The following is a 13,616-nucleotide window of genomic DNA, read 5'->3' on the forward strand; positions in this document are numbered from 1 at the left end:
CGCCTCTTTATCTTTGCACTGCGATTAACCCCATCAGTGAAAAAAAAAAAACATTCACATTAAAAATGAAAAATATTAGAAAAGTGCTTTATTTTTCCACATGACAAGACTCAGCTCAGGTTATTGTTACTGAAGCTTTTCTATGCTGGTTCATAACTCTTTGGTTTGTAGAATTGCTCATGTTCCCAAACACTGATCACAGCTATTACAAACTATTATTATTCATTAAACTGAGAGGTAATCTTCTCGTCTGTGATTACAGCATTGAACTACACAAAATCAGCCTCCAGTCTGTAAATACAGCAACATTAGAGCCACACACATCATGATACAAGTCATAAGAAACTGCATGTTAAGAGTCAGTGTGCTATAAATCCTCAAGGAAACTGGTGACTACACACATACAGTATAAAACTGCATCATATTTGGGATTTGGCAGAGAAAAACATTTGTTTCAGTGTTTTTTTTTTTATCAGTTTGTTTGTCAGAGGCTGATTTTGGGCTCCGCTCATTCAAAGTGTTGAGGACACGCTGTGGTTATTAGTAACACCTGTGCTGTGTGATCTACTCTGATACAGAGTTATTCAAACTTCTTCAGGTGGTTGTAGAGGGACTGGACGTACGTAAACACGCACATGGGGTCTGGCTTGTCCCCCATGTCCAACATGTCCTCCACCTCGATCAGACGGAGACAGTCAGCCTGCTCCCTGAAACACACGAGCAAAATAAAGTATAAAACAGAGCAAATGAAGTATCCGTTTCCACTAAAAGAAAAAAAAGAAACGCTGACAAAAAAAGTTGCAGCCATCCAAAGCACATCCAAACGCGGCTACAGTTTGAACACTGCAGGTCTGAATATCTGCTCTGTTTCAGGGCATGATGTCATATTGGACTCTTGATTTTACGCTTCGTCAGAGTTTGTTTGATTTTACCTGAACATCTCAGCTGCCTTTTGTTTGTTTGCCTGCAGTAAGGACATTCATTCACACTGCGTTTTAGGGTTCTCCTTTTGGGTCGACCTGAACACCGATACATAATCTTAGCTTAGCACAAAGTCTGGAAACAGGGGGAAGAAGCTTGCCTGGCTCTGTTCAACCTTCTAAAGCTCCCTGATTAACACTGCATATCTTCTTGTAACTGTAGCACCTTACCTGGAATTTTAGCACAAATGTACTTCGGTATAATCAAACTGCATGCAAACCCTCACAGCCGCACTCGGTCCGTTCTCTCCAGCTTACTCTGCGGTGGTGAAGGCCAGCTGAAGGTTGTGCTTTCTGTTTGCAGGATCCAGCGTGTTGTAATCAAACTCCAGAGGGAAGAAAGAGTGAACCAGAGCACAGAAAGCCATCCCATCACTCCAGCTGGACGAGAAGTTCTGGATATCTATGTTCTGAGAGAACAGAGGTAAAGGCATCAGGTTAAATTTCTCTTGTATTTAAATTTATTCTCTCATTCCAACAAACCATCAGCTCTGTATGGTGGTAAGTTCCTTCACAATTTCCACTACATACATTATATGAGTCTGGATGGACATGAATGTAAATTGCAACTTGACTGGTTGGTGGAGACAAACAACTGTGAGGCAGTAATTCTATTTTTCGACTGCTCTGTTTTATAAGACTGTTGACAGCTGACTTCTTACTCTTCTTACCCGGCCACCAGGGGCCACAAGTGAATAGCAGTTGCTCCGGTTCAACATCTTGTTTATGCTTGGAAACATGCATGTGGGGGTCACACTGATATCAGCAGAACTTTGCAAATCTCTGCCGGTTGCGTCTGGCAGCTGTGGTGGCATTGCAGTAGGTGCTTCACCATCCGTTGCCCGGTGGGGATCTGCACTCCACTGAGTGACCTCTTCTAGTATCAAATGTGTCTTTACTTAATAACAGTATTTCAGAAATTGAATAGTAAAGCTCTATCGTGGTTACTTTGGCAACATTTACAGCAGATGAAAAGACTTTTCAGGCATTCTGGCACAATAATTTCTTTAAAGTGACTAATTTATAATTAAGCTACTTGTTGGGCACATGGTGAATAATAGAATTTTTTTTTTACTCCCAAAAAAGTCCTGGCAAATAATTACAATACTTTGTGCAGTCTAGTATTTCCCAAACTTTTCTTTCAAACTATCGCAACCCAGTTCACTACAGGTCTTATCAATAAATCTTTGGAAGAGTTAATTTGCACATAAATTAACATTCCTAACCATTTTTACTACCACATCACCTTACATTATTTTGACATGTGTTATTGAAAACATGTACACATGTTAAATAAATGCCTTTAGGCTGAGTTAACAGGCCATATTATTGTTCATAAATGAGACAAAATAAGTCGACTCAACTTTTAAGAATTATTCTGAAAACAATACATCTTTGACAACAAGCATTTCAAAGAATATAACCCGTTGACATACCTGGTAGCCAATAGTTTTTGAGCGGCACCACTCCAAGAGGATCTGTTTGATACCGCTGGCACTGGACACTCCAAAACTCTGAGAGCGCTTCAGTTTAGGTTTGGAATCCTTCGGTCTGTTAAAGATAAATAAACTCACTGTATTTGCGATTGAAGGTATTGATCAGGATGAAATGGAAAATCGTTTGCGGACACTTACTTTATAGGCTCTGAGTTCATTCTCTCAAACATAGCCCGTTTGGCCTGAGCTCCATTGGAGCGTGGAAGCGTTTGTGATTTCATCACATCCTGCTTAAACTCGACTCCCCCTGACTTTGTCACTTTCCTGAGGAGAAACAGATAGAAATACATGTGGACAGAAGCTAATAAGAGGCCGTTTTAATGGATAAAACACCACATTAATCTACCAATAATCAACTTCATGTTACAAAACATGATTCATGATGGTGACTCACTTGTCCAAACTAGGTGAGAAACCAGATTTTATGATTGATTTGGAGGGAAGTAATTTTTCTGCAGAAACACAAAGAGACATTACAGAAAAATGCTTTGTGCAAACTGTGTGAACTGCTATAAACAGGTCAGTGAGTGTTTATAATATTTTACCTGCAGGCTGAGGAAAGCTCACACTTCTCTTCAGACTGGGACTGGGTGTCTTGAGAACTGGTACTGAAGTGATAAGATGAGACAAAAGTGGACAATGTTGGGAAAGAGAAACTAAGGAAAACAAGATAATGTATTTGACACTCCAGTTGATTTATTAAAACAGTCTGTCAGTTGCTGCCTGGCTGTCTCTTTTGTCTTTACTGTCCTGTTGATCGTTCTTTAATCTTCTATTATTGGGTCATGTTCCTTCATTAAAAAGTTTTTCTCAAAGAGGAGAAATTGCAGTTTTACTGTCAGCCCATCAAGAGTAGGCTAACTGGTGGATTTTGTGTACATTTTAGCTAGTTAGCTAGCTAGCTTGCAAACAATGTAACATTGAGTTAACGTTTTGGCTAGTTAGCAAACAATGTAACTTTTTTTGTTTTTACTTTTTAGCTAGCTAGCAAACAATGTAAAAAACATTGTAACTTATTAACCAACAAACAAACAATATTATGTATTGTAAACTTTTTAGCTAACTACCAACCATTGTAATGTTTTGTTAACTTTTTAGCTAGCTAGCAAACAATGTAATGTTAAAACTGGGTTTTGTTAAACTACTCTCAGATTAAACTAATCTGTGTTAGTGAAACACAGTCCAAGTGAAGAGGAATGGAGAAATACAGTAGAAAACACAGATCTTAATTTTAGAGACAGATACCATTCTTGGATGAACTCACCCCGCTTAAAGGGATATTCCCCAGGTTTCACTGCAGATTCCTGTAATCCTGAAAGAGTTGGAGACTGAGTTGTTGTTGCAGCAGACGATGAAGACTCTGTGTTGGGTGTGGTCATGGCAGTGAGAGGCAAGTGTGGCTTAGGTTGAGTGGCATCTAAAGAGGACAGAAACACATGACAGAAACACCTTTACTAAAAAAAATCACTGTACATACATGAAATAAACATTCACACTTATATTTCAAGAAAAAACTAGTATCTCAAAACAAATGAATATTGTACTCACCGCGTCTAAATGGATATTCTCCCCTCCTTACTGTTGGGGACTCTGGCATTGGAGGATTCGGTGCAGAAGCCGGAGTCTGTTCAGATTTGGGTGCAGCAGAAGTCTCAGAGGTGTTTTTTGTCACAGCTGTGAGAGGAAGATGGGCCAAAGTCTGAGATGCAGAGCCAGACTGCTCCTGAGACACCTGCTGGGACCTCGACTCCTTCACCCCAGACGTACCTGCACGCACAAACCAGAACCTTCAAGAAAATGAACTTAGCTTGGTAATTTGCAGGTGAAATATGACTCTAACTGACCTCTCATGAAAGGATATTCTCCTGCTTCCACTGCTGGAGCTTCTGCAGCTGCTTTAGGCACCAGTGCTGGAGACTGTGCGGGTTTGGTGGCAGTCAGACCCTCTGGAGCGGGTTTGGTTGTCATGGCAGTGACGGGGAGATGAGGCTGGGGTTCACCAGCATCTGGAAAAGAGAGAATCTGAATAAAGAATGACGTCAACATGTGATAAAAACACTCAAAATGTCTTGCGTTTGAGCATCTATCTCTATGAAGATTCCCCACCTGAGAAACAGCAGAATCAAGGAGCAGCTGAGATTCTTAAATTTCATTATCAATTAATCTTTTCTCGATTAATCGATTAGTTGTTTGGTCCGTAAAATGTCAGAAAATGGTGAAAAATATTGATCAGATGTTTCCCAAAGCCTAAAATGATGTCCTCAAAAACAAAAACAAAGCCGGAAAATATTTAATGATAAAAAAAAGAGTCAACTGACCAGGTGTGTCTGGAGTTTCCACTGCCGACTGAACAGTGTTGGTTACGGCTGCAGACTCTGTGGCTGGTTTCATGGTGGCAGTGAGAGGCCCATGTGATTGTGGAGCAGATTCAGAAGTTTGAGCTGCATCAGATGAGTTTTCTGAGGAGATAAAACCGAACAGAATCAAAGGTGAGCTCAGCTCATCAGGATACCTGTGTGGAACCTCTCGGATCGTCCGCCTACCTTGGTTTCCATTCTCTTGTGCAGTCGTTGCAACACTTTTCTCTCCTTTTGCATCAGTGCCCTGTTTAGAAAAGAGAAAAGGGACAAAACATGCAAATATTTTGTCTTTTCATGAATAAAATTATGACATAAACAAACTGTTTGTGTTATTCATAGCCTCAAAGGAGCATTGCAAGTCAGTGAAGGCCTGATGTGATAAGAAAACAACATCATCCACCTGTGAAGAGGAAGATGATCCCTCAATAGCATCAACACAGTCTAACAGAAGTCCATACTTATACTATTAACATATTCCTGGTGGTTAATATCTTAGTAGTCTTAAGGTGGATTTTGCAGTCATAGTTGTTTTTTCATTTAAGTACTTTAATGATGTTGTCAACTTTTTACTGTAGTGAAATCATATAATTAAGAACAAAGTCTTGTGAAACGCTCTTTGCTGTTATGTCACAACCTGAAAAAATAATCATATTGAGCACCTAAAACTTCTGCATGTCATTTTATCTCATTTGTACCTCAGTTGCCTCTAACTGATGTGGGCATCCAGAGATGCACAGCAAATCTGCTTTGATTCATTTGTCTGCAAAGGCAATGGCATTTCATTGAATACGAAGCTGTGAAAAGCACAGGTTGATTGGTAACAGGTGACAGGATTATGACTGAGTATTAAAGGGGCGTCCTTAGTTGTTCCCAAGCATGGATGGGGTGAGCTTCACCACTTTGTGAAAAACTACAAATAGTCCAACAGTTTAAGACCAATGTTTTTCAAGACGCACAGCAGGAATTTAGAGACTTCACCATCTACAATCCATATAAATTAAAAACTCCATTAAAACTCATATAATTGTACAAAGGCTACTCAGAAACACTTTGGAAAACCACTGTCAGTAAACACAGTTTGTCGCTGCATCTACAAGTTAAGACTCCACCATGCAAAGAGAAAGACATATATGGACAACATGCAGACTCGCTGCAGACTTCTCTGGGCCTGAGCTCCTCTGAGATGGACTGACACAAAGTGGGAAACTGTACTGTGGTCTGACGAGTCCACATTTCAGACTGTTTTCACAAATCATGGATGTTGTGTCCTCCGGGCTAAAGAGGAAAAGGAACATCCAGATTGTTACCATTGCTAACTTCAAAAGACAACCATCTGTCAGAAACTCCCAAACTAGTTTTATTAGTTTTAAGAAGATTCATAAAACGGAACAAACCTGAATGAAGAATCTTACAAGGAATCACATTTCCTTTGCTGGCCTTCACCTCAGGAGCGTGTATGAGTTATGTAAGACGTGGCTCACTGTGTCTGTTTCTATTTGTACAACATCACTCATCAGGTTCAGCATCGATTTGCCCACAACAAACAAAGATATTTCTCTTGTCTTTCAGACGGCTGCAGGCTGTGGAGCTAAAAATAACTTTAGGCCTTTATCATCTGAGATAAATCTGTCTCTGTGTGTGTGTGTTTGTGTGTGTGTGTTTGTGTGTGTGTGTGCTCCCACACTCCTCTAAATGTGTGATCTTCAGCTGTTAACAGCTGAAAACCTTTCCTTTAATGACAGCTGTGGCCAACAAACTCATGTTCCCACTGAGAGCCTATTTTAGATTTTGCAATCAGTCGCTTTGCAAGAGTTTCCGCTGCACTCTTCTTACATCCCAATATAGCCCCAAATGGTCGCTCTGGAAATCAGGGTGTTAGCCTGAGCAGTTCCAACAGCCCCTAAGTATATCACAGCCTGAATCCTGGCCTGTATTTGCCCCCTCTCTCACGCTTTCCAGAGACACGCGGTGGGCTGGCAGCAACGTAATAGAGCCATTTCATCCAGTCCGTCAACTGGTCGTCAGGAGGGAGATTAGCACGGCGGGGATCTGTGGGCTCCACGGTAGCTCCTGTAGGATATCACAGTCTGACTGTCTGACCCTGTTAATCCCTCCAAGCTCAGCCTGAGTTTACCTCCACATCACTGAGGCTCTGACATAGAAACATGTAAACATATAGTTTGGTTGGAGATGAACAAACAAACACAAACATGTGCTTTTTGCAAATGTCAAACATTTTACAAGTTTTTGTTACAACCCAAAGATATTCAGTTTACTGTCAGAGTACAGAAATAAAAAAAAGTTCACATTTAAGAAGCTGGAATCAGAGAATTTTGACTTTTTTTTCTTAAAAATTACTCAAACTGCTCAATCAGTTATCAAAATAGTTGTCAAGTAATCTCAAAATTGATTAATAATGGTTGCAGCTCTACTGGTGACAATTTAATGTCTTTTTGGGGTAGAAGTATTTATTGTAGAATGATGCTTATGATGATACTTGCTTTTTTTAAGTTTTTTGACTTGCAGGTTATGTAAGGTTACTAAGTATTTAAGATTTATTGTGATTTCTTTTCATCTCTGTTGTCTGGCTGATGATGCATTAAGCAGTTTCAGCAGTCCTCTGATTGGCTGATTAAAAACTGAGGCAGTCAGTCTATGTCTGTATACATGTGGAATTGTTTAGATGACCTGATGAAAGTTGTTTAGACCAAAACGCTGATATTTAATGAATATGTCAGCAGAAAACAAGACGGTGTGTGGGAGTTTCTCTCATTGTCTCACTGAATGGTTTAAAAGTAAATAAGCACTGTATAACCCGACCAGATAACTGAAGCAGACACCCTAACACACCTGTCAATCACACACTTGGACCAAACTGATCAATATTTTTATAGTAACATTGGTGACATACACTGTTAAAGGTGTTGCTCATAGTGACAAACCCACAGAGAACGTTCTCATGACTGTAATACCCTCCAGACAGTTTAAGCATCTTTCAGCTCATTGCTCTGGTTATACGGAGCGCAGCTTCACGGTTTGGCTTAGTCTCTCCGCTCTGGCTCAGCACCACACACACACACACACAGTTAGATCAAGCACATATTTCCAGTAATATTATTTCTGTCTACCAACTGTGCTGCACCATTAAAGAGGTTTCAAGTGTCTGAAAATTGTTTTCTGACGAATTCTGGAACGAATGCAACGTCAGTCTCCAAAATAACACAGCCTGTTACAGATCCTCTGCTACGCTGCGAGAAAGGTGTCGCCTTTAGACTACAAAACAAGACAGCCAAGGCCTCTAAGAAGGCCTTGGGTGATGATTTTTGGTCCCACCTACTGTAAATCAAAATGTGTGTTCATCTGTCATCGTCTAAACAAACACACACGCTGAGGCCTTCTTTCCCGAAATCTAGACTTACCATTGCAAGCTGCCATCATGGAAAAAATGAGCTCAACAGATTTTTAGAAGTACTGAAGGAGGGAAGATGTTGTCAACTTTGAAAATGATGGCGCAGAGTATTAACTGATGAATCAGAGGGCTATCTTAGCGCTGGGAAGGTTGAGCTGTGGTACGTCAGAGCGGAGGGCCGACGGGTGGGAAAAGACCGGCTGATTTCAGGGCAGAGGAATGTTGGCAGGGTGTGCGTTTCGACAGGACAGCTGGTCGTCCCTCTCAGGGTGTGGGCTGGAGGTATTATTGACAGGGATGTAGATGCACTTCAACTTTCCATTCGGAGATTTGAGACTCGGACTGGCTGGGAAGCGACATTCCTGCGTGGTTAGGGGACAGGGATTTATTTATACATGTGTCTTCAGAGGGTCCGTGTGAGTTACGTCATAAAAATGCAACACGGCATGTGTCCTGTAGGCACCGTTAGAGGCATGCGGTGTACTGTTCCAGTTTGTCAGCTAGTCCACTACATCCCCGACTCTGAGGTCACTCCCACAAGTTTAGGACTTTATTATCAATGCAGATATCGATTAAGAACCGATCATTTAGACTTCAAATCCATGAATCTGTATCATTCATGTGTGCAGACAGTGGGTGTCTAATGTAAAGAAGGAAAACACTCCAGGGCTGTTGAAGTTAATGTAGACTCTTAGGTTTCCAAAATGTTTCTTCCCAACCCTTCAGGGGTTCAGCGGTTCTGTGCAAGACTAAGGGTTCCACTGAGAACCCTTTTTTGGAAGAAAGAGTTCTTTAAGTATTGTTGAAGACACAAGTGTTACAAGATCTTCCTCAAATATTCAAATGTTTATCCATAAAAAAGACTATTTTAAAACATAGATGTATCTGGAATCCCCTCTTCGATTAATCTGTCGTGTGTTCTTGTGTTTTTGTCCAACCTGTAGAATATCATTTGGTTCTTTGTAGAACCCTCAGGAGAAAGGAGGGTTATAGGTGAAAACCTTATAAAAAAAAGGGTCCCCCTTTGGTGGGTTCTGGATGAAAACCCTTGGAATTTAAAAGGGTTCTTGGTAGAGCCTCCACTATGCGTTCTAGATGAAACCTTTGGTATATAAAGGTGTTATTGTTAGAGCCCCTTGGTAAGTTCTACACAAAACTCTTGGAATATAAAAAGGTTATAGATTAAACCCTTAGAATATGAAAGGTTTCTTAGCAGAACCCCCTTGGTGGATTTGAGATGAAACCGTTAGAATATTAAAGGGTTCTTGGTAGATGCCCCTTGGTGGGTTCTGGATGAAACCTTGGAATATAAGAGGGTTCTCTGTAGAACCCAACGCTTAGTATATAAAAGTGTTCTTGGTAGAACCTCCTTGCTATGTTCTACATGAAACCCTTGGAATATAAAACGATTCTAGATGAAACCTTTCAAATATTGGTGGGTTCTATATGAAACCCTTGGTATATAAAAGAGCTCTTGACAGAACCCCTTTGTCGGGTTCTCGATGAAACCCTTGGAATATAAAGGGGTTCTCAGTAGAACCCCCTTGGTGGGCTCCAGATATATGGACCATTACACTATAAAACCACAGAAATTCTCCTAAGGGGTTCTAGGTGAACCCTTTTATGTTGAGCTCCAGGTAGAACCCCATGAAAGGGTTCCAAAAAGAGGCCAAAGAACCCAATATGGTTCTGATTAGAACCTTCATTTCTCAGAGTGTAGAGCATTCAGATGCTCCAAAGGGTTGCAGCTCAGTCCGAAATCACAGAACCCAAAAATACCAGTGCCCTTTGGAGGACCTGCTGTTATAAAAGAGGCTCAGGGGGCTGAGGTGGGGGGCAGGGAGGGTTCTCAGTGTGGAAGTGTTTGTGTATGGTGGAACTGTTCATTTGGGACAGTGTAAAGATCTCTCATCTCTGTAATGATAACGACCATAATTTGAATTTTGAGGGTTAATAATGCTGGAAGTTATTATAATTGTTCTGCAATAGAACATAATGATAATGATGATCTAACATAACAAATGGCAGCTGATGCTGAGCCTATAGCCGACAGCAGCGTCGTTACCGCGGCTCTGCAGATAAATGTGTGAAGCTGCAGTCAGAGGTTAAATATATATGATGGACAAACATACTGCAGAATCTTAAAATTCTAGTTGATCCCTGCGGCACGAAGTCAAATCCTGACTCTGATCCACGTCCTCACATGGGGGTTTTTATGGATCAGGTCAGATCAGTTCATAAGCATGTCTGATATTTTGAACATACCACCATGTTCCAATGAACAGGGTCGATCCGGGTTGGATGATGCACTGATCTATTCAGTGACATTTGGACAGAACATACAGTGCGTTTATGTTCCTTTGCACCTGTTTGTATCTGTTTGGAACATTCAACAGGTAAGCAAGTTAACTGTGAGCCGGTGACATTATTGTGATTGAGTATTAAAGAGGCATCCTTGAAAGGCTCAGTCGTTCACAAGCACAGATGTTGTACGGTTCACCACTTTGTAAAAAACTGTGTGGGCAATAGTCCAACAGATTTCACCTTCTATAATCCATATCATCATTAAAAGATTCAGAAAATCCAGAGGAATCTCTGCAGGTAAGAGGCAAGGTCTGAAAACAAACATTACATGTCTGTGACCTTTGACCCCTCAGGCAGCACTGCAATAAAAACAGAATTAAAGACCCACATAATTGCACAAACGATACTGCATGGGCTCAGGAAAAACCAAACACAGTTTGTCGCTGCATCTACAAATGCAAGTTAAGACTCTACCACGCAAAGAGAATGGACTCACAGTTTAAGAGCCACACAGTGAGGTAGCTCCAACACCGAAATTGGCTTCACGCGCCAATGAGCAGCTCTCATAGAACAGAGGCTCACCTCAAATGCTGTATCCATTTCTCCATAACACATCCATGGTGAGAACCCATGACTATGATTTAACTTAATTTAAAAAAATATATATATATATTTATATGCAGGTATCTGTTTATACAGACTGTAAACAATGACCAGCATACAGAAGAGGAAGTCTTGACTCAAATATCTGTTATCCAGATGTCCACTGGCTACACCGGAACCCCAAAAACACTGTAAGATTGCAAGATCGCCAACTTAGGATCAAATCAGGAACTAAGTAATCAATAAATAGCTAAGAAGCCATTCCTGAACAATTCTGAATTAATGATAACTCAGTAGATAATGAAAGGTAATGATGTAGTGTCTCATGATATTGGTTTAGATTCATATTAGCGACTATTTTTGTGCCTTTCCAAGTAAAATGGAGCATCACACTGAGCTGTTATTTCTGATTAACTTCCTACTATTATACATTTTTGTGTTGTCCCAAATACAGAAAAGCAGTGTTTCCCAAACTTAGGTTTCAGACCCAAAAATTAGTTGCGAACCAGTTTTTATTGGGTCTTTTGGGTTGCTACCAACATAAACCACCATGTTCTGGACAGGACATGGTAGTATTTTTATTTTGGAATGTGAAACAGCAAACTTAACAAACTATTTAGTCCGGGCATGATGGGAATGTTGACCATCACTTTACTATCTAGTACAAAGCCTTGTTTTGATCCTCTCATGTTTGTTAAATTGGCTTAATTACTCTTTTAATACAGGCTCAACAATTCCTGTATCAGTTTCAAATGAAAAAATCCTGTCGTTTCAGTGGACAGTACATACATTTGAAATTCCATGGTTTGTTGTAGTGTGTGTTGCGGTCTTTATCAGGCTATTCAAGATGTATTTTTGTAATTCTGGGTCCCAAGGGCAAACCAAAATTCTTGTTTGGGTCTCAAGCTGAAAATGTTTGGGTATCCCTGCAGCAGAGCATCACTCAGTTGGTGGATGGAAAATAAAAGGAAGTCCTTCTCAGGTGAAACCGTGTGCATCATTTTTTGGCCTTACAACACACTACACCTCTTGTTGACCCATATCACTTATGTTGGTATGGCGTTGTTGCAATCCAGAGGCATTTATTCTGTAAACTGTACGATCTGTAGAAAAACAGAAAGAGTACTCACGTTGACTTCAGCTTGTCTCTTTGCTCTCCATGGAGGAGGCACCCGGCTGTAGCGGGGAGCAGCAGCTGCAGCATAAGTTGATCCTTCACTTAACCCTGATGGATCAGAGTATGTGGTAGTGAACTGGTTTGACTGGCTGCTCTCTGAGTCAACCAGACCTCTCTGCTCCTCCTGGGTCTTGGACTGTATCTCTGCATGTCCATTTTCTAGACTCTCCTCCTTCACTTCAGTGGGACTCCTCTCTACTTTTACCCCGGCGAGACCCTCCACCAGGCGGCTGAGGGCGTCCAGCTTCGCCCTGAGCTGAACGTTCTCCTCCTGCAGCCTGGTCACCGCCTCGGCCAAGGGTCCGTTGGAGACGCACAGCTCCTCGATCCTCTGCTCCATGCGCTGCTTGAAGGCACTTACGTCCACATGCACCTCCCTGACGGCAGCTTCCAACGTTGCTTTGAACTGGACCAGAGCCTCGCTTACCATCACCTCCTGAACACTCTCTGTAGCTACATCCATGGCTTCTTCAGGGACCTTCACCACCAAACCAAACTTTCCGATCTTTCTTGTCTTTCCTACAGTTCGTTCTTGGATTCACGTCCTTAGAATGAAAACTAGTTCTTGACCAAGCAATTTTCCCACTGATTCCTTCCTTCTGAACAGCTTTCAAAGATATCTGCTGTGCTCCATGTCACTTTTTTGGCAAAACTGAGGATGCAAAAGGGTTTTAAAGGATGACCGGGGTTGCAGGAAGATTCCCTCCTTGGCAGCAGCTCATTAAAGTCCCATCAAGCTCCATGGAGGACCTCTCTCAATGCTCTCCCCTCTCATCTGGTCAAAGTAAGAGCAGTTGTTATTTATAAGCCATGGAAAACTCATGCACAATGTCGTCTTGGGAAAAGAGATTACGCACTGCACCGACAGATCAGGTTCTAAGTGCGTGCAGGAGCTGACGAATGATCAAACTAACCTTTCAGAGGGATCCAGTTGACGTGGCCGGTGGCGATTTTGTTTGGTCTTCCTCTTTGGTCGTTCATCCACTGTGTGTTTCCTAGATGTCAACCCCTGCTGCCCCAGTCCCAGTGTGCTGTCTGAACTATCTGTGGCTCCTAAGCTTAGGAGCAACAGGTTCGCCTCAGTATTTTGGGACATAAAGGGGGCGGGAAAAGATCAAATGGGGAGGAGGGGCCAGAATTATTCAAATGTTTTTGACTCTCTTTGCTCCTTGTAAAACTGTGGGACTAGACAGGGTGATTACAGTTTACAGGGGGTCAATTTCAAGACTTTTTCTACACCTTTTTCAAAGTGAAGATCAAATTAAGACCAATGGATCATTTCACATG

The 13,616-nt window shown here is 41.4% G+C and overlaps 1 protein-coding gene across 1 annotated transcript; it reads right to left on the reverse strand.

The window, feature by feature from the left end:
- Positions 1-73: 73 nt before the first annotated feature.
- On the reverse strand, positions 74-13,402 carry LOC146319390 (uncharacterized). The gene is made up of 13 exons (XM_084729997.1): positions 13,244-13,402; positions 12,283-13,104; positions 5,020-5,080; positions 4,746-4,935; positions 4,321-4,565; positions 4,025-4,243; positions 3,741-3,893; positions 3,022-3,084; positions 2,871-2,928; positions 2,615-2,740; positions 2,417-2,531; positions 1,239-1,390; positions 74-707 (listed from the first exon to the last, which is right to left on the reverse strand). The coding sequence occupies exons 2-13, from the start codon at positions 12,790-12,792 to the stop codon at positions 581-583; spliced, it is 2,019 nt and encodes a 672-aa protein (XP_084586123.1). The 5' UTR covers positions 12,793-13,104; positions 13,244-13,402; the 3' UTR covers positions 74-580.
- Between the last annotated feature and the right edge of the window lie 214 nt (positions 13,403-13,616).

The sequence above is a fragment of the Lutjanus erythropterus genome, chromosome 11 (assembly GCF_056507025.1).
Source record: "Lutjanus erythropterus isolate fLutEry1 chromosome 11, fLutEry1.hap2, whole genome shotgun sequence".
Classification (NCBI taxonomy): Eukaryota; Metazoa; Chordata; class Actinopteri; order Lutjaniformes; family Lutjanidae; genus Lutjanus; species Lutjanus erythropterus.